Source organism: Haliotis cracherodii, unplaced genomic scaffold (genome assembly GCF_022045235.1).
Source record: "Haliotis cracherodii isolate W230 unplaced genomic scaffold, xgHalCrac1.p SCAF_13, whole genome shotgun sequence".
In the NCBI taxonomy this organism is placed as follows: Eukaryota; Metazoa; Mollusca; class Gastropoda; order Lepetellida; family Haliotidae; genus Haliotis; species Haliotis cracherodii.
Genome location: NW_027266268.1, coordinates 17,832,498 through 17,855,310, shown reverse-complemented (window position 1 = coordinate 17,855,310; position 22,813 = coordinate 17,832,498). Strand labels below are relative to the sequence as shown.

The 22,813-nt window shown below is 41.2% G+C and overlaps 1 protein-coding gene across 6 annotated transcripts in view; it reads left to right on the top strand.

Annotated features, from left to right (window-relative positions):
* LOC139459692 (GTPase-activating Rap/Ran-GAP domain-like protein 3) overlaps positions 1–22,813 on the top strand; it is a 226,037-nt gene that overhangs the window by 182,739 nt on the left and 20,485 nt on the right. For all 6 annotated transcript variants that reach the window (XM_071241319.1, XM_071241317.1, XM_071241316.1 and 3 more), the window contains exons 3-16: positions 405–500; positions 3,390–3,474; positions 4,593–4,711; positions 5,012–5,076; positions 5,299–5,389; positions 5,734–5,809; positions 8,728–8,826; positions 11,553–11,656; positions 12,398–12,509; positions 14,662–14,707; positions 15,095–15,201; positions 16,126–16,241; positions 20,043–20,147; positions 22,712–22,795. In XM_071241319.1, coding sequence (XP_071097420.1) covers positions 405–500; positions 3,390–3,474; positions 4,593–4,711; positions 5,012–5,076; positions 5,299–5,389; positions 5,734–5,809; positions 8,728–8,826; positions 11,553–11,656; positions 12,398–12,509; positions 14,662–14,707; positions 15,095–15,201; positions 16,126–16,241; positions 20,043–20,147; positions 22,712–22,795 — 1,305 coding nt within the window. The remainder of the gene's footprint in view (positions 1–404; positions 501–3,389; positions 3,475–4,592; positions 4,712–5,011; positions 5,077–5,298; positions 5,390–5,733; positions 5,810–8,727; positions 8,827–11,552; positions 11,657–12,397; positions 12,510–14,661; positions 14,708–15,094; positions 15,202–16,125; positions 16,242–20,042; positions 20,148–22,711; positions 22,796–22,813) is intronic.

The window sequence follows — 22,813 nt, the reverse complement described above, 5'->3', positions numbered from 1 at the left end:
CGCGGCGCCTTAGACGACTGGGCCAACTGTGTCCCCGCATAGCTATGTAACGATTTATCGAACTATCTACCCATTTCAACTGTGGGAATGGCATAATGGCAATGATCCTAGGGCAACTGTAACTGTCAATTAAAATGGGAATAAGATTATGACTATATGCTTCTTAGCCGAAGGTAAATCATCGTACCTCGGCGAAATGAACCAGTGTTCATGCCATCAGCCACTGGTTTAAATTGTTCATTTTCGATTATTGTCAGGCTGTTTGGTACAGAGGCTGGGTTTCGTTCCTGGTAGACAGTAAAGATTCAGCTGTCACCATTGTTGCAATCATTTGAAGAAGAATACGTGGTAGAATTCGAGATTGTTGGTCACGTGGTGATATGCATATTTTTTTTAATTTTCAGCTCACATCTGTTGATTCCGACGGTTCCACTCAAAATGCCGGTCGGTTTCGTGTGGAATCCGGGGAAAGAGATGTCGAGGACACACACCATCTCGGGGTAAGCCATCTCTTGGGTTATATGTACATTGTACCCACTTGTCAATAACCTTATTACCTTCACAACGATGTCGGGTTGCGGGACCCATTAAGCGGATGGTGGGAGTAGGGCGGCGGGTGTCGGGTGACTGGTTGCGAATGGCGGTAGTCGATGGCGGGTGGCGAGTGGCGAGTGGCGTATGGCGAATGGCGTATGGCGAGAGGCGGGTGGCGGGTGACAGTTGCGAATGGCGGTAGTCGATGGCGTGTGGCGTGTGGTGTGTGGCGTGTGGCGAGTGGCGTATGGCGAGAGGCGGGTGGCGGGTGACAGTTGCAGATGGCGGGAGTCGATGGCGGGTGGCGGAGGGCGAGCGGCGGGTGGCGGATGGCGGGAGTCGATGGCGGGTAGCGAGTGGCAGGTGGCGAGTGGCGGATGTCGAGTGGCGAGCGGCGGGTGGCGAGAGGCGGGTGGCGGGTGGCGGATGTCGAGTGGCGAGCGGCGGGTAGCGAGTGGCAGTTGGCGAGTGGTGAGTGGCGGATGTCGCGTGGCGAGCGGCGGGTAGCGAGTGGCAGGTGGCGGGTGGCGGATGTCGAGGGTCGAGCGGCGGGTAGCGAGTGGCAGGTGGCGAGTGGCGGATGTCGAGTGGCGAGCGGCGGGTAGCGAGAGGCGGGTGGCGGGTGGCGAGAGGCGAGTGGTGAGTGACGAGTGGCGGGTGGCGGATGTCGAGGGTCGGGCGGCGGACGGCGGGTGGCGGGTGGCGAGTGGCGGGCGGCGGATGGCGAGCGGCGGGTGGCGAGTGGTGAGTGGCGGGCGGCGGATGGCGAGCGGCGGGTGGCGAGTGGTGAGCGGCGGGCGGCGGATGGCGAGCGGCGGGTGGCGAGTGGTGAGCGGCGGGCGGCGGATGGCGAGTGGCGGTTGGCGAGTGGTGAGTGGCGGGTGGCGGGTTGCAGGCAGGGGACGGCGGATGGGAGGTAGCCCAGTGGATGCATCGTTATCTTGTATCAGCCGGGTTTGATTCTCACATGGCCCAAAGTGTATGAAACGGAAATATGTCGCCACAGAAGTCAACAGCTTTCTTCAGAACCAAACTGTGCAATGGCACACCCCATCCACTCTCAGGAAATAATTATCTTGGTTTCTGGTATATATTGTAAGTCTTTGATAACAATTAAAATCTCGTCAATTAGAGTTATCCGCAGTTGGAAATGTCGAATAGGCATGAAGCCAAACTCCGGATTACTCGATCAATGTGGGACTTGTTAACACTATTGTTTTCAAGTATTGCCATGAGGATAAGGAGGAAGATAGCATGAAATAAACGAAGCATCTGTGCATTGTCTTGTGAAATAACATATTATCTCATCGAATGACCTGACAAAGCTCCAATTCAATCCAAAGTCAATTCTTAAATACATTTCCGCATTAACGCGTTTGTAAGACCAGGGGTGGTGTGGTAGCCTAGTGGTTGAAGCGTTAGCTCGTCACGCCGAAGACTTGGGTTCGATTCCCCATATGGGCACAATGTGTGAAGCCCATTTCTGGCGTCCCCCGCCTTTATATTGCGGGGATGTTGCTAAAAGCTGCTTAAACTCACTCGTAAGAACAGGAATTAAGCATGACACATGTCCGCATTTCACTACAGAAAATACGCAGCGTACTTCAATTTTGGTCCAAAATTTTCTATTGTGAAAGTGCGATTCCGATACTCGAGGTCCTGCGATAAGGTTGTATGTAATCAATGAAGAGAACAAATATACGATGTGGTGGGAACGGCCATTATCCGAGACAAAATCACAAAAATAAAGGGTTTAATTTGGGCTGAAAGCGCGTCTGTAAACAAATGCCGAGGATTAAATCAATGTCGGACATCACATTTCGGAATGACACTGCGGTTCTCTGCAGCATCAAGCTTTCATTGATTGAAAACACCGGTTGCCCTTTTGTTTATGAAAGCTTATTTGATCCTTAAGGTCAGATGAATTGATCTTTAGCTCGTAAAAATTCTCTTTTCCAAGTATATTTTTAGAAACCAATGATCTCGTTTAAAGTGTTGGGGTGTGTAAACTGATCAAGACATAACTAGCTTCATGTGTCAGTCACGAACAACATATAGTGAACCCTTGGGATCAGTAAAAAGTATGTCGAGTAAACCGTATTTCGAGATACACGAATTGTCGATAGATGACTGTAGTGTTGATAACGAATTTTCAAGGAGCATCAAGTTGCATCTTCCTTAATGATGTATCGAGTTCGAGTTGTAAGGGTTTTACTTGATTGAGGTCATAATCGTCCGAGTATGTGTAAAAGGGCGATGGAGTAGCCTAGTGCTTGGAGCGTACGCTCGTCACGCCGAAGGTCCGGGTTCGATTCCCCACATGGGTAAATTGTGTGAAGCCCCTTCTCACCGCCCCGCCGTGGTATTACTGGAATGTTACAAAATACGGCGTAAAATCATACTTAGTGAGCTAACTTACTCAATTACTCACTCACCCACTCATCCACTCACCCACTCACTCACTCACTCACTCACTCACTCACCCACCCACCCACCCACCCACTCACTCACTCACTCACTCACTCACTCACCCACCCACCCACCCACTCACTCACTCAACCACCCACCCACCCACCCACCCACTCACTCACTCACTCACTCACCCACCCACCCACCCACCCACCCACCCACCCACCCACTCACTCACTCACTCACCCACCCACCCACCCACCCACACACACACACACCCACACACCCACCCACTCACTCACTCACTCACTCACTCACCCACCCACTCAATCACCCACCCACTCACTCACTCACTCACTCACTCACTCACTCACTCACTCACTCACCCACCCACTCACTCACTCACCCACCCACTCACTCACTCATCCGTGTGTATTTTTTTTCAGCTTTCTAGTCCTCTCAACAGCCCAATTCATCTAGAAAACCCGGAGTACCAGACAAGATGGTATTTCAAGTACTTCCTGGGGAAATGTAAGTAAGATCTGATTCTGGTTGAAAATAGAAACATATACATATATATCTATAATGTGTAATACTATTGCTTGCCAATTGGAATAAACTCAAACAGTCAGTTATTAAAATTATGTAATAACTTAAAATGATCTAGCGCTCCAATATCAAACAAACTGAAAAATACTTCAAATTTATTTTCTATTTTTTCGTGTCATATAGACCTCCAATCCCATTTTTTTGCTTGAAATCCAAATACACTAAAGAGGGCCCAGCCTTATCTTTAGCATGCATTCGAAAATCGCATCATTCTGCGCCAAAGACAGGGTTCCAATGTAGCCGTTCTCTTATTTCTTCCCGTCAGTATATGTGCTTTTTCAAGACAATTGATCCCTAAATAGGTCCACATCGTCCTTAAAGATTTCAAACATTTATGTTCAGTTAATCTGTATCCAAAATTCTACGCTTTAGACGGTTGTTTAGTCCTTTCTGTCTACAGGTACTCTTTTTTTTATATTTGCTAATTCACTTTATCTCTGAAAATAACTAAATTTGTAGATTTAATACATGTATAATTATCCATTCCATATCCCTAATTATACACCGGGAACATGGTCACCATATAGTTGCTCAATTGTTTTTTACCGTCAGTACAAAGTATATATACTACACAAAAGAGGTCAAAGAACACTGCTCAACAGATTAACTATAGTAACATGACAAAATCTTGTTTTCTTAAATTTCTTAGAGTTGTATATTTGTTATTTAAGAAAAGTTTATCCCTTAACAGAACTTAATCATTAATAAAAAAAAATAAAAAAATTACAAGATGCAAAAGAAATATCTGCCATGAGTGTCGATTGTGTATTCCCGACTAAATATGAGCATGTGTTTTGGAATCACTACCAAATATGGATGATACCAGGTGTTCCCAAAAAGGTGAGCCTCACCGGTGGCACCCTTAACAAACACATGCAAAGGCAAGCCAATCGTTCACCTGAAAAAAGACACGGTAACATATGGTACAAGTTAACATGGGGAATGCATCACTTTGAAATGTCATCCACATGTCTACGATAAAAAACTTTATGAACGTTCTACTGAGCCACTGAAACAAACGTATTTATATATGTTTATAGTACATCAGAATTACGTCGGCGTGGACTTGGAGAAGGAGCCGTTTCTATTGTCCGTCATTGTCACCGACGCCAACAACCACAACGTCCCTCAATACAGAGCCATATTGTGGAGGAAAACTGTACGTTTATATCCTGTGCTGTGCTATGAATGTGTATAAAATGACATTTTATCTTTCCCCATTACTGTCATCAGATACTTAATGAACGTGAACGACTGTATTTGTAAACTCCTCAACGATGCTGAAATGCCAAAACGTAATTGAACACCGTGTCATCGGATAACATATTATTTCGCAACGTGTGTGTTATTTTGACCTTTTAATACAGTTACCCATCCGTCATCCTTTAACATTCATACTGTGTATAATTCGCCTATCATTCAATGTTAGGCGATGTTAGTAATGTTCTACTTCTTTCAGGGTGCCAAGAAACTCTCATTGCCTTATAACCCGGGGAAGCCACAGACAGTCAAAGGAATATTGAGGTACACCTTTAATTACCTACAACTTAAATATTGTTGTAATCTTTTAATTACAAAATTATATGTTGTAACTTTTTGCAGGGTCAAATCAGAATACGTGTATTTTGATATTCCTCAAAGGAAACACACCAATGTATAATACGATAATTAATATAACGAATCGTATTGCGTTGACATATAACACAACTACTTCTGTTTCATATTTCAATTGATTCCTCTTTTCAGTCACTTCGACTTACACAAATTTGAAAAGGGACCAAAGGAAATATTTGATCCAAATATTCAAAAGGAACATTTAGTGCTCGAAGAACAAGAGGTAAGATGTATTGACGCTTTCATCCTTAAATAAAGAGAATGGTTAGTCACTAAGCAGAAATGGAACAAATTGTATACCTTGATCTTCGGATCTTGTAGATCTGACACCTATACTTTTATCTAAATGAGATAATACCATGTCCTGTCTCTGTAACAATAGCTTACATTGGCAACATAACCATCTGTTTCTACTGGTTAACCAGTAGACGATCTATTTCTTAGCAAGAGTGATACTGCGATAGAAAATAGCTACACCGTTGGGCTGCATGAATTTTCCCCAAGGTATGATACAGAAACAGCTATGAAGATTGTGAACTAAGGGTATTTATTTTATTGTTGTAACAGGGGTCCGTTAACTTCAAAATCGGCGTTTTGTATGTACGTGAGGGGCAGACGACTGATGATGAGTTTTACAGCAATGGTAAGTTTCTCTGTTTTTGCATAACATGTGCTTGACTTTCAGAATAATTCAACCATTGTACATTTCGTTTCGAAACATATATTCATTAGATATTAAGTCTTGATGACTTGGTCCTTTAATATCTTGTACTTTGAATAGAATTAGAAAGGAACGACTGTTTCTCCTTTTTATCATGTCACTCAAATAATTCAAGTATTGAAAAACACTGCTTCAAAGTTGGTCAGTATAGAAGGTATGTCCTATCACCCATGATGCTTTGTGTCCATCTATGCAAGACGTCGCCTCATTCATCCAGTCGCTCGTCCGTTTCCTTCACCACGCGAGAATATAACATGTCATTAAAATATGTACTCACATTATATTTTTTAAACACCAGCCCTACATGCACTTTTAGCCAAGGGGTAAAATAGTGTGTTTATCTTGAGATAAGCATGCTTCTTCATCAGCATTGTCTTACTGGTTCCTTAAGGTGAGGGCCAATGGACTACATGCGTATGCGTTCTGCGAACACTTGAGTCAATCACTGATTGAAAAAAATTAATAGCAATTACCCCTCCCCCCTTGGCGTTCGTATTGAGAACCCCAATATGTATCCAAAGTCATATTACTCCATACCAATAATTCGCTACTCGTAAAGGTGTCAATCTGGTCGATCGGTACGATAGCGTCCGGTTTAACAAGGTTTCCACTGTAAAAGGACACAAAAACAGGTCTGACTACATATACAACTAAATATGAAAATATGTTAATATGATTTCCTTTGTGCTGTAAAGGTATCACAATACGTAAAGGAAAGTGCAATATATATAAACACTTTATACTCATACGGGCAACAGGGACTTCTTTGTATCACGTTCTTGCCCAGTGTCGACACCGATTGGCTACTTATTTTCAAAAGGCGCAATACTGTCAAATTATCTAAATTTCCTGCCCTGTAATTGGTAGATTAGAACCAATAGTCACGACATTTCCCCTTCAGAGATGCACAGTGAGTAAATGTACATTAACGTTGGAGAGGCCCTGACGAAGTTAATCAAAGCCTTGGGAGATGTATTGTTAGATTCTAACTGGCATGTGAACATAAATGGTAAACGGAAATAATCAATGGGGACCGCAGACCTTTACCCTCGTTGTCATAGCAACGCTTGAATTACATCCAGTCAGGGGATGCATATATATTGTAGGGTTCTAATTCTAATAAAAAGGATGTTTATTGGATGCCTCACATCCGATTGATGGAGAGTTCCTTTTAAATGAACTTAAACAGTTGAATATTTTTCAGAAGACCAGAAAAAACCCTGTAGCTAATTCAAGTCTCAATCTCCCATTCCGTGAAACGTAGTTTTCGTATTAACCGACGGCAATTATTTGGATCTTTTGTTCGCGACATTGTTTTGTCCCACGTTGGCTTCCATTGATATGCATTTGTACGGAAGCCTGATTACGCCTTCGGCGCCTTGAATTCTTTCTTGACAACGTCAAATTACCCGACGCTTCTATGGCTGGTATTGGCCATTTTTGCCTTGCATTGGCGTTTGTTCATTCTCGTATCACATGACAACATTCCAGAAGCTGCCAGAATCTATTTGTTGCGGCACGTAGCGCGTTTGTGGCAGACAGATGATATCTTCCCACCGTTGTTTTGAATCACGCACATGCTTGTGTGTGCATAAATGTAAATCAAATCAGAACAGTGACGTGAATACTCTGCAAATACTGGCATATGGGAGAACACTGGAAATCGATAATCGTTGTATCGGGTTTCATCGTGGCGTCACAGGTACTATGGGCTTTTATTAAGTAGCTTTGTTTTATCATGGTATGGGACATCCATAGACAAACTGCGTCTGGTGTATGTACACTTTCGGGATCTTGTTTAAATTGATATATTGGTTTGAGTGACGTTACGCGGTGTACACTACAAATCAAAAGTAAATCCCTGATGCAGTAGGGATCTTCCAGTATGGTGACTCACTTGTAAAGGGACGGTAGTTGGGAAGCTTAAACCGACGCGTCAAGGAGCGTGTAACGTGAAGGTGGACTGACGTGAAAGCGACGCGTCAAGGGGCACGTAACGTGAAGGTGGACTGACGTGAAAGCGACGCGTCAAGGGGCACGTAACGTGAAGGTGGACTGACGCGAAAGCGACGCGTCAAGGGGCGCGTAACGTGAAGGTGGACTGACGTGAAAACGACGCGTCAAGGGGCACGTTACGTGAAGGTGGACTGACGTGAAAGCAACGCGTCAAGGGGGGTGTAACGTGAAGGTGGACTGACGTGAAAGCAACGCGTCAAGGGGCGCGTTACGGGAACGTAGACTGACGTGAAAGCGACGCGTCAAGGAGCACGTAACGTGGAGGTTGACTGACGCGAAAGCGACGCATCAAGGGGCACGTAACGTGAAGGTGGACTGACGCGAAAGCGACGCGTCAAGGGGCGCGTAACGTGAAGGTGGACTGACGTGAAAGCGACGCGTCAAGGGGCACGTAACGTGAAGGTGGACTGACGTGAAAGCGACGCGTAACGTGAAGGTGGACTGCCGTGAAAGCGACGCGTCAAAGGGCGCGTTACGGGAACGTAGACTGACGTGAAAGCGACGCGTCAAGGAGCACGTAACGTGGAGGTTGACTGACGCGAAAGCGACGCGTCAAGGGGAACGTAACGGGAACGTGGACTGACGTAAACGAGATGCGTGATAAGACCCCGCTGGACGTTTGAAGGGACGCGTGGTGAAGGAAACGGACGAGCGACAGGATGAATGAAGCGACGTACGGTTGACGTTACGCACGAGTGATGAAAACAGAGCATCATGGGTGACAAGATATACCAAAAACATGGTGAAACAGTTGCTACAGTAGGACAATTACAAACATAAATCACGTGAAACAATTGTCTAATCATTCTGATTCCTATTTTCAGAGGAAGGGAGTGACGCCTTTGACAATTTTACAAGTCTTCTTGGTGACAGAATATCCTTGAAAGGATGGGATAAATTCAAGGCGGGTTTGGACGTGAAATGTAAGCACATGCATATGTTATTCATAAAATAAGTTTCTGTTTCATTCCTATAAAAAGGGTCTTTCGTTGCGGTGAACATAAAGATGTCTGCCTGATGCAATGGCATTGACAAAGTTCATCCATATTATAAGCAACAGTTGGAATGAAGCAAGCTAATTTTCTACGAATCAAAAAGCATACGTGAGTGAGTATTCATGTGGGGAATCGACAACGGATTTCGGCGTAACGAGCGAACTCCTTCACCTCTAGGCTACCCCACCACGCCCAAACAGTGTGCAAGTTTGGATAAGACATATAGGTTTTTACGCTTTCCAGGGCACTAAGAGCGCTCATTGCAATGACATGTCTTTAATTATCAATATTTTTTTAAATCATCAGTTAATTATAACAATATGTTAATGTTAAGAGCTCCACACGATGTAAACGTTATGGAGAATATGTACATTTTAGTATGCTCACACTAATTATAACAGTATGTTAATGCTAAGTGTTCCACACTATGTGAACGTTATGGAGAATATGTACATCTTAGTATGCTCACACTAATTATAACAATATGTTAATGCTAAGTGTTCCACACGATGTAAACGTTATGAAGAATATGTACATCTTAGTATGCATCATACTAATTATAACAATATGTTAATGCTAAGAGTTCCACACGATGTAAACGTTATGAAGAATATGTACATCTTAGTATGCTCACACTAATTATAACAATATGTTAATGCTAAGAGTTCCACACGATGTGAACGTTATGAAGAATATGTAAATCTTAGTATGCATCATACTAATTATAACAATATGTTAATGCTAAGAGTTCCACACGATGTGAACGTTATGGAGAATATGTAAATCTTAGTATGCATCATACTAATTATAACAATATGTTAATGCTAAGAGTTCCACACGATGTGAACGTTATGGAGAATATGTACGTCTTAGTATGCATCATACTAATTATAACAATATGTTAATGCTAAGAGTTCCACACGATGTAAACATTATGAAGAATATGTACATCTTAGTATGCATCATACTAATTATAACAATATGTTAATGCTAAGAGTTCCACACGATGTAAACATTATGAAGAATATGTACATCTTAGTATGCTCACACTAATTATAACAATATGTTAATGCTAAGAGTTCCACACGATGTGAACGTTATGAAGAATATGTACATTTTAGTATGCATCATACTAATTATAACAATATGTTAATGCTAAGAGTTCCACACGATGTGAACGTTATGGAGAATATGTACATTTTAGTATGCATCATACTAATTATAACAATATGTTAATGCTAAGAGTTCCACACGATGTGAGCGTTATTGAGAATATGTGCATCTTAGTATGCTCACACTAATTATAACAATATGTTAATGCTAAGTGTTCCCACACGATGTGAACGTTATGGAGAATATGTAAATCTTAGTATGCATCACACCAATTATAACAATATGTTAATGCTAAGAGTTCCACACGATGTGAACGTTATGGAGAATATGTAAATCTTAGTATGCATCATACTAATTATAACAATATGTTAATGCTAAGAGTTCCACACGATGTGAACGTTATGGAGAATATGTACATTTTAGTATGCATCATACTAATTATAACAATATGCTAATGCTAAGAGTTCCACACGATGTGAGCGTTATTGAGAATATGTGCATCTTAGTATGCTCACACTAATTATAACAATATGTTAATGCTAAGTGTTCCCACACGATGTGAACGTTATGGAGAATATGTAAATCTTAGTATGCATCACACCAATTATAACAATATGTTAATGCTAAGAGTTCCACACGATGTGAACGTTATGGAGAATATGTACATCTTAGTATGCATCATACTAATTATAACAATATGTTAATGCTAAGAGTTCCACACGATGTGAACGTTATGGAGAATATGTACGTCTTAGTATGCATCATACTAATTATAACAATATGTTAATGCTAAGAGTTCCACACGATGTGAACGTTATGGAGAATATGTACATCTTAGTATGCATCATACTAATTATAACAATATGTTAATGCTAAGAGTTCCACACGATGTGAACGTTATGGAGAATATGTAAATCTTAGTATGCATCATACTAATTATAACAATATGTTAATGCTAAGAGTTCCACACGATGTGAACGTTATGGAGAATATGTAAATCTTAGTATGCATCATACTAATTATAACAATATGTTAATGCTAAGAGTTCCACACGATGTGAAAGTTATGGAGAATATGTACGTCTTAGTATGCATCATACTAATTATAACAATATGTTAATGCTAAGAGTTCCACACGATGTGAACGTTATGGAGAATATGTACATTCTAGTATGCATCACACTAATTATAACAATATGTTAATGCTAAGAGTTCCACACGATGTGAACGTTATGGAGAATATGTACATTTTAGTATGCATCACACTAATTATAACAATATGTTAAAGCTAAGAGTTCCACACGATGTAAACGTTATGGAGAATATGTACGTCTTAGTATGCATCATACTAATTATTACAATATGGTTATGCTAAGAGTTCCACACGATGTGAACGTTATGGAGAATATGTAAATCTTAGTATGCATCATACTAATTATAACAATATGTTACTGCTAAGAGTTCCACACGATGTATACGAAGAATATGTACATCTTAGTATGCATCATAAGCTAACTACTGAAGATGATCACTTGTTTTCAGCCGATACAACCGGTGAAGAAAGTGTTTATACAATATATGAAGGACATGAAATCATGTTTCATATATCTACAATGCTGCCTTATTCCAAAGACAACAAACAACAGGTATGTTAACTGAGTGAGTGAGTGAGTGTGATGTACAGTATTTGCTATATTTCTGCTTTGTGTGAGATAGAGCGTACGTTTGTGTAAAAGTATGCGTTAAGATGACTTTTGTTTACAAACATTGGTCATCATTACGTTACATTTATACAGCAACTATGCTTGACGTAAATGGCGTCTATGCTTGTCGTAAGAGGCGACTAATGGGATCGGGTGGTCAGGCTCGCTGACTTGGTTGATGCATGTCATCGTATCTCAATTGCGTGAATAGATGCTCATGATGTCAATCACTGGATTGTCTGGTCCATACTCGAGTATTTACAGATCGCCGTCATATAGCTGGAATATTGCTGAGTGCGGCGTAAACAACAAATAACCATAACCATAACAACATTTATACAGTGGTCCCCTTGTTTGGAGCAAATTTACAATGGAACCACAGAACTGTTTGTAAACGACAAGTGATTAGGTTATTTAGTTCATATCGCTGTATCTCGCAGTGTTGCTCATGATATTTATCACTGGTTTGTCTGACCAAGTTTCCATAATTTACAAGGGGTCGTGATATGAAATATAGGCGCTTGTGGCGTAAACAAACAAACAAACAAACCACAATTCTAAAATTAGGAATGGCGATCGTATTTCTGATCCTTGACAAACATACAGATGTCCTTCTATTTCTCAGCCACGTTCGCGCGTTTGTATGTGGGACTATTTATATATCATACAAATTTTCCATTTCAGGTGGAACGGAAACGTCACGTAGGAAATGATATTGTAAATATCGTGTTTATAGATGGTGATGTGGAGAAAGTTCCAAGTTTTAAGCCTTCCATGATGAAAACAAGATTCACACGTATCCTTTGCTGCATTCGTCTGACTTTGACATAGACACCGACGTTAAGCATGTACATGCACCTATAATACACACGGTAATAGAACATGTTGGGATTCTGAGAAAAATGGTTGCAGCCAAGCGCTGTTCGTTTGTACGCTTGACCCTTTTACAACAACGAAGAGGGTTCTACAGTTGTCCAGAGAACATGTTCGAAATGTTCAATGACTGAGTTTGGTTTAACGCCGCTTTTAACAGTATTCCAGTAATATCACGGCGTGTCAGCTTAATGTGGGAGGAAAGCCCGAAGTGATGCAGGTCTCAGACGTTTACCACTTCGGTGAAACCCACGAGCACGGGTATGGTGATGACAAACCTAGTAACATAATCGGGACGAACCGGGGTTCGAACCCACAACCATAGGCTTCGGACGTGCCCAAGGGACGCAACTCTGCACAGCGAATCGCGTCGTCTTAGACGACTGGGCCACCCGTGCCCCCTCGAAAAGTTAAGAATTGGCTTCAATATTGTTATGTGTTCCTGGAGTGATAAACGTAAATACCGTTTGCACGCTGAGTAAAGCGGTACAGTTTTATGTAAAGTGAGAACACCATTTTTTACATTTATAGTTACATAAAAGCAAAAACAGATTGTTGTCAATTCTTCTAAGTAAATTCGCCAGCGATAACTTCCCAGACTGCCTATGTTATGAGTTACACAAACATATATGTAGGCATCACCGTATCCCAATTGCGTGGATCGATGCTCATGATATTAATCACTGGATTGTCTGGTCCAGACTCGATTATTTACAGACCGCCGTCATATAGCTGGAATATTGCTGAGTGCGGCGTTAAACAACCAACCAATCATGTTTACAGACATTGTAGCCCCAATGAGCGAGAGGACAGTCATACATTTACAAAACGTGACTTTCGGCAAGGTGACATAATGTATTCCCGATATAAAAAAATGTCTTTAACTTTAAATGAAACTGTTTCCCTGTAACTGTTCCTGGGTTGTTTATTATACCATTTCCGGTTGTCATGGAAGTATATGACGACATTCATACAAGAATACGTCATGGCACTCCAGAGTGACGTCATGACTCACAACTGTACTCGTAGACGGTAAATAAAGTGCGCAGCGACTGATGACGTCGAAAAAACATTTTTCATTGTAAGATTTGCAGGTTCTTTTAGTATTTGCGCCTGGAACCGACATCTTTCAATTTCCGAGCAAATCTGAAACTATTACCTTTACCTTACTGACAATCAAATCTTGGTGTCCTTTTGAAGATAGGTTGTTTTCATGAATATTGTATGTTAAAATACCTACAACATCAGACGCCGGATTTTCTGATTCTGTATTTTCGTACGATGTTGGAAGTTTTATTCCCAATCGAAATTCATGACATCCACTGGCCCTCCGGCGTATCCATCAGTGTCTAAGCTGACTATGACGCTTGTTGTTCCTAAAACCCGCGGGGAAAACAAGGCACTTCACATCCGACAACAGCGGCGAAGCATTTCCGATTTGATAATACAATTACAGCGAACGTGTCACGACTTTTTGCAAATAATCGCGGGCAGCCAACAAGGAATCTCAGAGTTACACGAACTGAACTTCCGTAACTGAATTTCAGCAGTAGTACTAAGCCGCTGTTGCTAGATGTATTACTAGTTTGTGCCCCGAAATAGGAAAATCAATTGAAAATATTCAGTTACGTTGCGTGGGTATTGATTTTACATCCTTCAAAACTGTGAACCCGCTGCAGGTATATTTTTTAAAATGTTTTTTTACACTTTTGCCTCTGAGTAACCCCAATAAACCTTTCACATATACATACTTTTCAATATCGTAAAAAGAAAATTCGGAAGATCCGGGTTAGAATTGGTCTCCAGCAACCATGCTTGTCGTTAGAGGCGACTCGCGGGATCGGGTGGTCAGACTCGCTGACTTGGTTGAAGCATGTCATCGTATCCCAATTGCGAAATCGATGCTCATGATGTCAATCACTGGATTGTCTGGTCCAGACTCGATTCTCTACAGACCGCCATCATATAGCTGGAATATTGAATATGGTAAACATCTCCTCTGTCTATCAGACAATGTCTTCATATGGCTTGATGATTATGTTTATGGTTGAAGCCAGTGGACCTTAACTTAGCAGATATCTTTGCTGTTGTGATATACAATAAAGACAACGATAGTTACAGGTAAGTACCAGGGACAAAACAGCGTTGAATACTTACATTTATATAATGTGAACAGTAAAGTTGAAACAGAAACCTCAGCAGGCCAGAAACATGGATATACAGAATGAGACAAACGGACCCGTGAAGATCCGGGGTAGAATAGATCTTCAGCAACCCATGCTTGCCGTAAAAGGCGACTATGCTTGTCGTAAAAGGTGACTAACGGGATCGGGTGGTCAGGCTCGCTGACTTAGTTGATGCATGTCATCGATCCCAGCTGCTCATGATGCTCACTGGATTGTCTGGTCCAGACTCGATTATTTACAGACCGCCGTCATATAGCTGGAATATTGCTGAGTGCGGCGTTAAACAACAAACCAACCAACCAACTGTTGCTTCTGTTGGCAGGCTCACTGTATTTTCGGAGGAATCAGTCCCCCTCTTTGGTCCTCCTCTTCCTTCTCCTCCTGTCTTCTACAACCACCAGGAGTTCAGAGATTTCCTCCTTGTGAAATGTAAGTATTTCGATAACCTTCCATTAATTAGACAATTGAAGATATCTGAGTACAGTAGACTACGTTTATAACGAACACGCTTATAACGAACTGACGGATATAACGAACTTACTTTTTGTCCACTATTTGCTTTTGTTATGCTGTATATATGCTTATAACGAACTACGGTTATATCGAACTAACATTAGGGGTCCCTTCGAGTTCGTTATAACCGTAGTTTACTGTATATCTTTGTGTTGTTAACACAAGATCCTTACCAAAAGCAGTTTGAAAGCTTTACTGAGGCTTGAATGTTGTAACGTAGCCGTGAAGATCCGGGGTAGATTAGATCTTCACCAACCAATGTTTGCCGTAAAGGGCGACTATGCTTGGTCAGGCTCGCTGACTTGGATTGGTGCATGTCATTGTATCTCATTGTGGATTGATGTTATGATGTTAATTCTTGGATTTTCTGGTCCAGACTCGAGTATTTACAGACCGCCGTTATATAGCTGGAATATTGCTGAGTGCGGCGATAAACAACAAACAAACAAACGAATGTTGTGAGCCTGATTAAACACCTTTTGAACAAGAGTAGTATGACGCTCTGCAAGGTCTTGGTAGAAACAGCGTGCTCGATTGTACTTAAAACGGATTGAAATTTAGACATTAAAAGCAGGTATGAAAATAAGAAATATTGACTTGAAAAAACCATAGTCACTCAGGCTCACTCATTGACGAGAGAGAAAAACAACATAATTTCGACAAACAAATAATTTCCATCAACTTCATGTCAGTAATATTTGACGGAAAACGGAAATATCCAACTTCATGGTGTCTTCGCATTGTTTGACGACATGTTTATGATCAAATAAGAGATAGGGGATTTATTTGACTGATGTTTCACTGTCATAAATATACAGATTGAGCTGCGTTATTTTACAGTGATAAACGGTGAGAAGGCTGCAGTGAATAACCCGTTGTTTGCTCAAAAGAGAGAGAGGACGCTGGAGATGTTGATACGGAACCTGTACCAGGATTACATGTCCGAGTCGAACAAGGTATCAAATAAAATGTATATGTATACTACTCAATATTTGATGAGGACGAAGGTAGTCATCTTTAGTCAAAGGTGTTGTCCTCAACAAATGCTGATATTGCTTTGATCATGAACGTTTGTCATTGTAACGTTTGACCATCTGTCATTGTGTTACCTTGTCAATTTGGAACTAATGTAAACTGCAGTGAAATATGATGTGTTATTTTCCACTGCAATGAAAATATCACTGTTCTCAACTTCAGAAAACTCCGTCTTTCAGACTGAAGTATTTAATAAATTGTATAAATACGACTTATGTAACTCTGTGATTGAGGCTTGTACTTATGTACCATCACGCCAAATACAACTCTGTGTCAGATAGTTGCTATCTTCTTCCGCTACCAATGTAAGCTCCTGTTAGCATGTACTAATGAATAGTTACGAATAATTAACATAGGTTGACGTTAACGTGAGATGGTCGTCATACAAGGTTACCCCTTGAGTAGGCCAGTGTTAGCGAAATGGCATCGACGAAGCCTGAATCAGTACCAACATATTGTTTTCAACATTAGGAAGCTTGATAAGAATATTTACAAAGTCTTAAGAACACGAAGCATAATTCTTGTGACATAAAAATTGATACCACTTAGAGCTGTTGTGTATCAGTACCCTTCATAAACATAAAGAAGAGGAATGGAAACATAAGGGACGGATTAAGTAGCATTACACTGCATCAGGGACCCATGGCAACACATACTCCACACACTTGTCAACGCCCTCATCATCTGCACAGTGCGCCGGAGTCAAATCTGCTCCTCTTGTCTTTCCCGATTGTCATGGAAACTAATAGTTTTGAAATCGCCATCTTCCCAGCTACTTAGCTGACGGTTCTCAAACCAAACAGATGTTTATATGAGGTGGCTGGTAGATAAGTCTCTCGGCAGACAGTCTGAGGCCTGATATGACTGTCTGTTATCATTAGTTATGATAGGTCTGTTCTGACCTTTCTGTTGCGGGACCTAGTGAAGTAAATGGGATACATCATCACCAATTACGGTTGTCTGTCAGACATGCCCGATACTTGTTCTTAAGTGTTGAGGTTTGAATGTTCAGTATACCGCTAGGTTTGAAATAGTAGGACCTCGTTAATCCGAACCCAGTAAGCTTTCTGGACAAGTAATGTGTCCCTATTTTTTGACGGACACGGGTGACCCCGACGTGTAATTCAATCGTTTGTTGGGTCAAAACCTATGATCGTAGGTTTGAGATTCGCCCCGATTTCGTTTCCAGGTTTATCGGCACATACCCGTACCATACTGTGCCAGCTACCTTCGTCACGTCAGCCAATGTTTGTTTGTTGTTTAAGGCCACTCACTCACTCACTCATCTACTGCATATGTTTAAAGAACACAAGGTGGGTTAGCCTAGTGGTTCTCACGCCGAAAGCCTGGGTTTTATTCCGACATGGGTACAATATATGAAGCGCATTTCTGGTTTCTCCCGCAGAGATTTTACTGGAATATTGCTAAGCGACGTAAAACTATACTCACTCACTCAGCGTGAATTGTGTGTATAAATTGGGTTTTACTTTAAAAACTTTATTAAAAGCAACAAAACCATTTCCATAGCCACAAGAAAGGTCAAACAACATAACAAACCTCATTCCAGCGTATAAATACAAATAAGGCGAGTGAGTCTGTTTGGTTTAGCACCATGTTGAACAGTATTTTAGAAGAATTATTATGAAAAATGTTCATACTTTAACAAGCTCTCTACCCATCGTTTTGTCAAACAAGTATCATGAGTGAACGAAGTGTTAAACGTCTGGGACCTGCATCACTTCGGGCTTTCCTCCAACATTAAGCTAACACGCCGTGATAACTTGAATACTGTTAAACCCAACTCACTCACTCACTCACTCACCCTTGCACGACAAAGGTACATTCCGGTGTTTGTGTATAAGAGATATATTGGATATAAAAAGACATTTTGGCTGAAGTTCAATATCTCAGCAAATGCGTCCTCTTACACATTTTATAACAAAGAGTAATTGACGTATAATAAATTATTAAAATACCGTGATACACTGGGCGTCCGAAAAAACACCAGCCGCCAATTCAAGGTAAAAACACCAGCACAGCTGTACATTGTAGTGAGTGAGTGAGTGAGTTGGGTCTAACGCCGCTTTTAACAGTATTCCAGTTATATCGCGGCGTGTCAGCTTAATGTGGGAGGAAAGCCCGAAGTGATGCAGGTCTCAGACGTTTACCACTTCGGTGAAACCCACGAGCACAGGTATGGTGCTGACAAACCTAGAAACATAATCGGTGCGAACCGGGATTCGAACCCAGAATCATAGGTTTCTGGCGTGTCCACTGTACATTGTAATTCTTGTAGCAAATTTAATAATCTGTCGAAAGAAACAAAAGTGTTTTTATTCTAAATTTGATACATTCGACGATTAAATGAATGGGTGCATTCCCCACGTTTAGGTATACGCACATTTTCAACTAGTGGGTTAATAATAAACAGCCGAGCGAAAGAATCTATACACACATGTTTGATGGGGACTAAGAATGAAACAAACAAGAAATGGTGCTTCGATGGTGATGTTGTTTATTCGGAAATATTGTTGTATTTAGATTTCCAGTGTTTCGGCGACCGTTTTCAACCTTGTAACGTTTTGATAACGTTTGTAATTCTTGGTCAAAACCAATTGTCTAGTGTATATTTTCTTTTACCCAGGGGTTTACATTCCGTATAGATACTGGACATAGTGAATATGCAAAAAGAACAACATTAATCATTAATTAAATTCTCCTGGGAATTGTCAATTTTAATCACACGTCTTATAAATTTATCCAATAAAAACTTATGGTCATATTTCTCCACGTTTATTGAGAGTTTTAATGTCAATACATTGACCGCTAATTTCCACGACTTCACATTTCTCTGCGGTGATAATTATTGCTATTATTCTGATATTATATCTGATATTTAATTCTTAAATATAATAGGAAGAGTGAACCTAGCCAATACTTTCTTGACAGTATCATATTTTCTTTGTTATGTTTTTAGTAAGTGTGACTGAAAAGAATGTAATAAAATCAAATGACGTTTCATTATAAATAATCTGAGAAATGACAATTGCATGTCCGTATATCAGTTTTAAAATGAAACAAAAAGGTTAGGGATCATGAATATTTTGGGGATAATTTTTTATGAAATTGTGTGCTCTGTCTTCACTAGATAACGCACAAAAAACATTCACGTTCCCTATCTTGTTTTGTTGAGTATATGAGGTTTTTAATATGTTCTTCTTTGAAGTTTAAATATTGTCAGTGAGCAGAAATGTTAACATTAACTGTGGATGTTCTAACTGATCATGATCACATGGAGATTAAATCCCGTGAAGTGTTTTTAATTACTTGGTGTCAATAATGTGAAATCACACACACGACTTTTTGTCGAATCAAATTATTTTTTAATGAACCAACTTCAAAGTAGCCGTGGAAAGGAAGAAATCCTTTAAATCCACTTTCTTTCTCTATTATTATTATTATTATTATTATTATTATTATTATTCCAACTTCCGACAATTATTTAAAAAGATGTATGCACATAAATGCAATATGCTAATTACCAAATAACAGCTACATGTCCAATAAACAACGAAAACTTGTGGCACATTTTACACTCGACAACCGTGCATTCTCAAGTATCCAGCGCGCCCCCAGGAGGATTTCCTTAATAGGATTGTCATGTCTATTGTTGTTGTCACACCATTCTCCGATTTCTAAGAATTATCATTTCGTATCAACAGAACAATATGCTGTATCGACGGGCGTTCAGTGACGTCATACAAGACGTCCATGGCTCGCGCCGGAAGGAGGACGCACGCAGAGCTGAATTTGTGCTTGTTGGTCAAGTAGGTACTTCCGTTCTAACTTCTGGCTGTACTATCATCATACAAATCTCGTCTAGAATTACAAGGTGATGTTGTGTGATTCAGGCTGTCTTACGTCAGGGATGTCTGTGATGAATTGTTCGTCTGCGATGTGAGCTACATCTGTGGCGTGACCTTCATCTGTGATGGGAGCTTCATCTGTAATATGAGCTACATATGTGATGTGAGGTGCATCTATAATGTGAGCTGCATCTGTGATGTGAGCTGCATCTGTGATGTGGTCTGCATCTGTGATGTGAGCTGCATCTGTGATGTGAGCTACATCTGTGATGTGAGCTGCATCTGTGATGTGAGCTGCATCTGTGATGTGAGCTACATCTGTGATGTGAGCTGCATCTGTGATGTGGTCTTCTTCTGTGATGTGAGCTGCATCTGTGATGTGATCTACATCTGTGATGTGAGCTGCATCTGTGATGTGAGCTGCTTCTGTGATGTAAGGTACATCTGTGATGTGAGCTGCATCTGTGATGTGAGCTGCATCTGTGATGTGAGCTGTATCTGTGATGTGAGCTGCATCTGTGATGTGGTCTTCTTCTGTGATGTGATCTACATCTGTGATGTGTGCTGCATCTGTGATGTGATCTACATCTGTGATGTGAGCTGCATCTGTGATGTGAGCTGCTTCTGTGATGTAAGGTACATCTGTGATGTGAGCTACATCTGTGATGCGAGCTGCATCTGTGATGTGAGGTACATCTGTGATGTGAGCTGCTTCTGTGATGTGAGCTGCATCTGTGATGTGGTCTGCTTCTGTGATGTGAGCTGCATCTATGATGTGAGGTACATATGTGATGTGAGCTGCATCTGTAATGTGAGCTGCATCTGTGATGTGAGCTGCACCTGTGATGTGAGCTACATCTGTGATGTGAGCTGCATCTGTGATGTGAGCTACATCTGTGATGTAAGCTACATCTGTGATGTGAGCTACTTCTTTGATGTGAGCTACATCTGTGATGTGAGCTGCATCTGTGATGTGAGCATGTTTAGCACCCGAGTAAACTATTGCGAAACCTTGTAGCTTCAAGGGGGAATGTGTTCTTGGGGCCGGTGTCCGTTTTGTAAAAGGTCTAGAGAGATGTTCGTGACGCCATATGTAAAAATTGAGACATTGTATCTCGGTAGTTAGGATAAACCTTTACTGTTAGACTGAGATACAAAATCAAATTTGAGAACACAAACTGATGTTCGGAGTACTTGCATCTTCCCGAGTTAACTGATTATAAAAGTCCCGTTTCCACCCTTGCCGAAGTAGGCTTGAAATATGGAGTTATATTTTGGCTGGACTAACGAGTCTATGCATAGTCCAATCATAATTTACGTTACGAAATCGACAACTCGGCGTCAAAAGATTTTTCCAAAATGTTTGCATGTTTTTAATCAAGCTGCTCACGTGATTTGATGCACTTCGTCAAAGAAAGACCCGTTTCATGACAACATAGGATTTGATTATCGATCAGGTCGTATTGACCGGGCGTGGTCATTTTGTTTGAAGCAAATGCAAGTAATATGAGAGGTGGAATCTGATTGGTTAACAGGAGGGACATATAAGGGTCATAACTCGTAATAGCCACTGGTGGCGCTACGATCGAGCCCAGGAATTCCGGGCTTGAGCGGCAAGGGTTGAAACTGGAGTTAACTCCCTTGGCCCTTGGGAAATTGCTATGTATATTACGTCTATAGATCGCCTCCGTGGTGTAGTGAATAGAGCGTTCCATACCGGGCCACGTCATACCACATGACCTAGAGATATGGTACTTGTTGTTACCCTGCCTGGCAATCGGCCTTGAGGGGGTAAAACCAAGGACTGGTCGGCTTGGACTGGAGTATTCATGTTAAACAGCGGCAGGGTATCTGAGTGGGCTTGCACTGTAAAACTGGCATTAGTCCGAATATACATGCACGTCGCTATATAAGTGTAATAATCTTGATCACGAATGAACACCATTTCATTCACCTCACATCATATAGATGATGTCATCTCTAGGATTTGATGTATCGATGTGTATTTTTACCCATATCGAAGTGAACCAACACTACATATTGTGTCTAGGTGATCAGGCTCAACATCGTTGCTGCTGTATCAATGACTATACGGTCATAGTTATTGACAGGCCACCGTATTAATACGGCTTGATACCCGTGAAGATCCGGGTTAGAATAGGTCTTCAGCAACCCATGCTTGTCGTAAAAGGCGACTATGCTTCGGGTGGTCAGGCTCGCTGACTTGGTTGATGCATGTCATCGATCCCAATTGCGTGGATCGATGCTCATGACATTCATCTCTGGATTGTCTGGTCCAGACTCGATTATTTAGACCGCCGTCATATAGCTGGAATATTGCTGAGTGCGGCGTTAAACAACAAACCAACCAACCAAAACCATACATCTTGAATACCTCTTTCACAGTGCGTCGTTAACCAACAAACTAATTGACACCAACACATCATAGTGAAATATATAATTTAGAACCAGGAGTTGTTAATTTCGGGTAGTATTGTGTCTCTCATGTGATGTTTTTACCTCAGGGTCTGAAAGTGAAGACAATCGAGAAGGGCGATGCTCCAACCAGTCTCATCACTTCCGGTCTGTCCAGTTTACTGAGGCGGGAGGTAAGCTCACAACTTTAT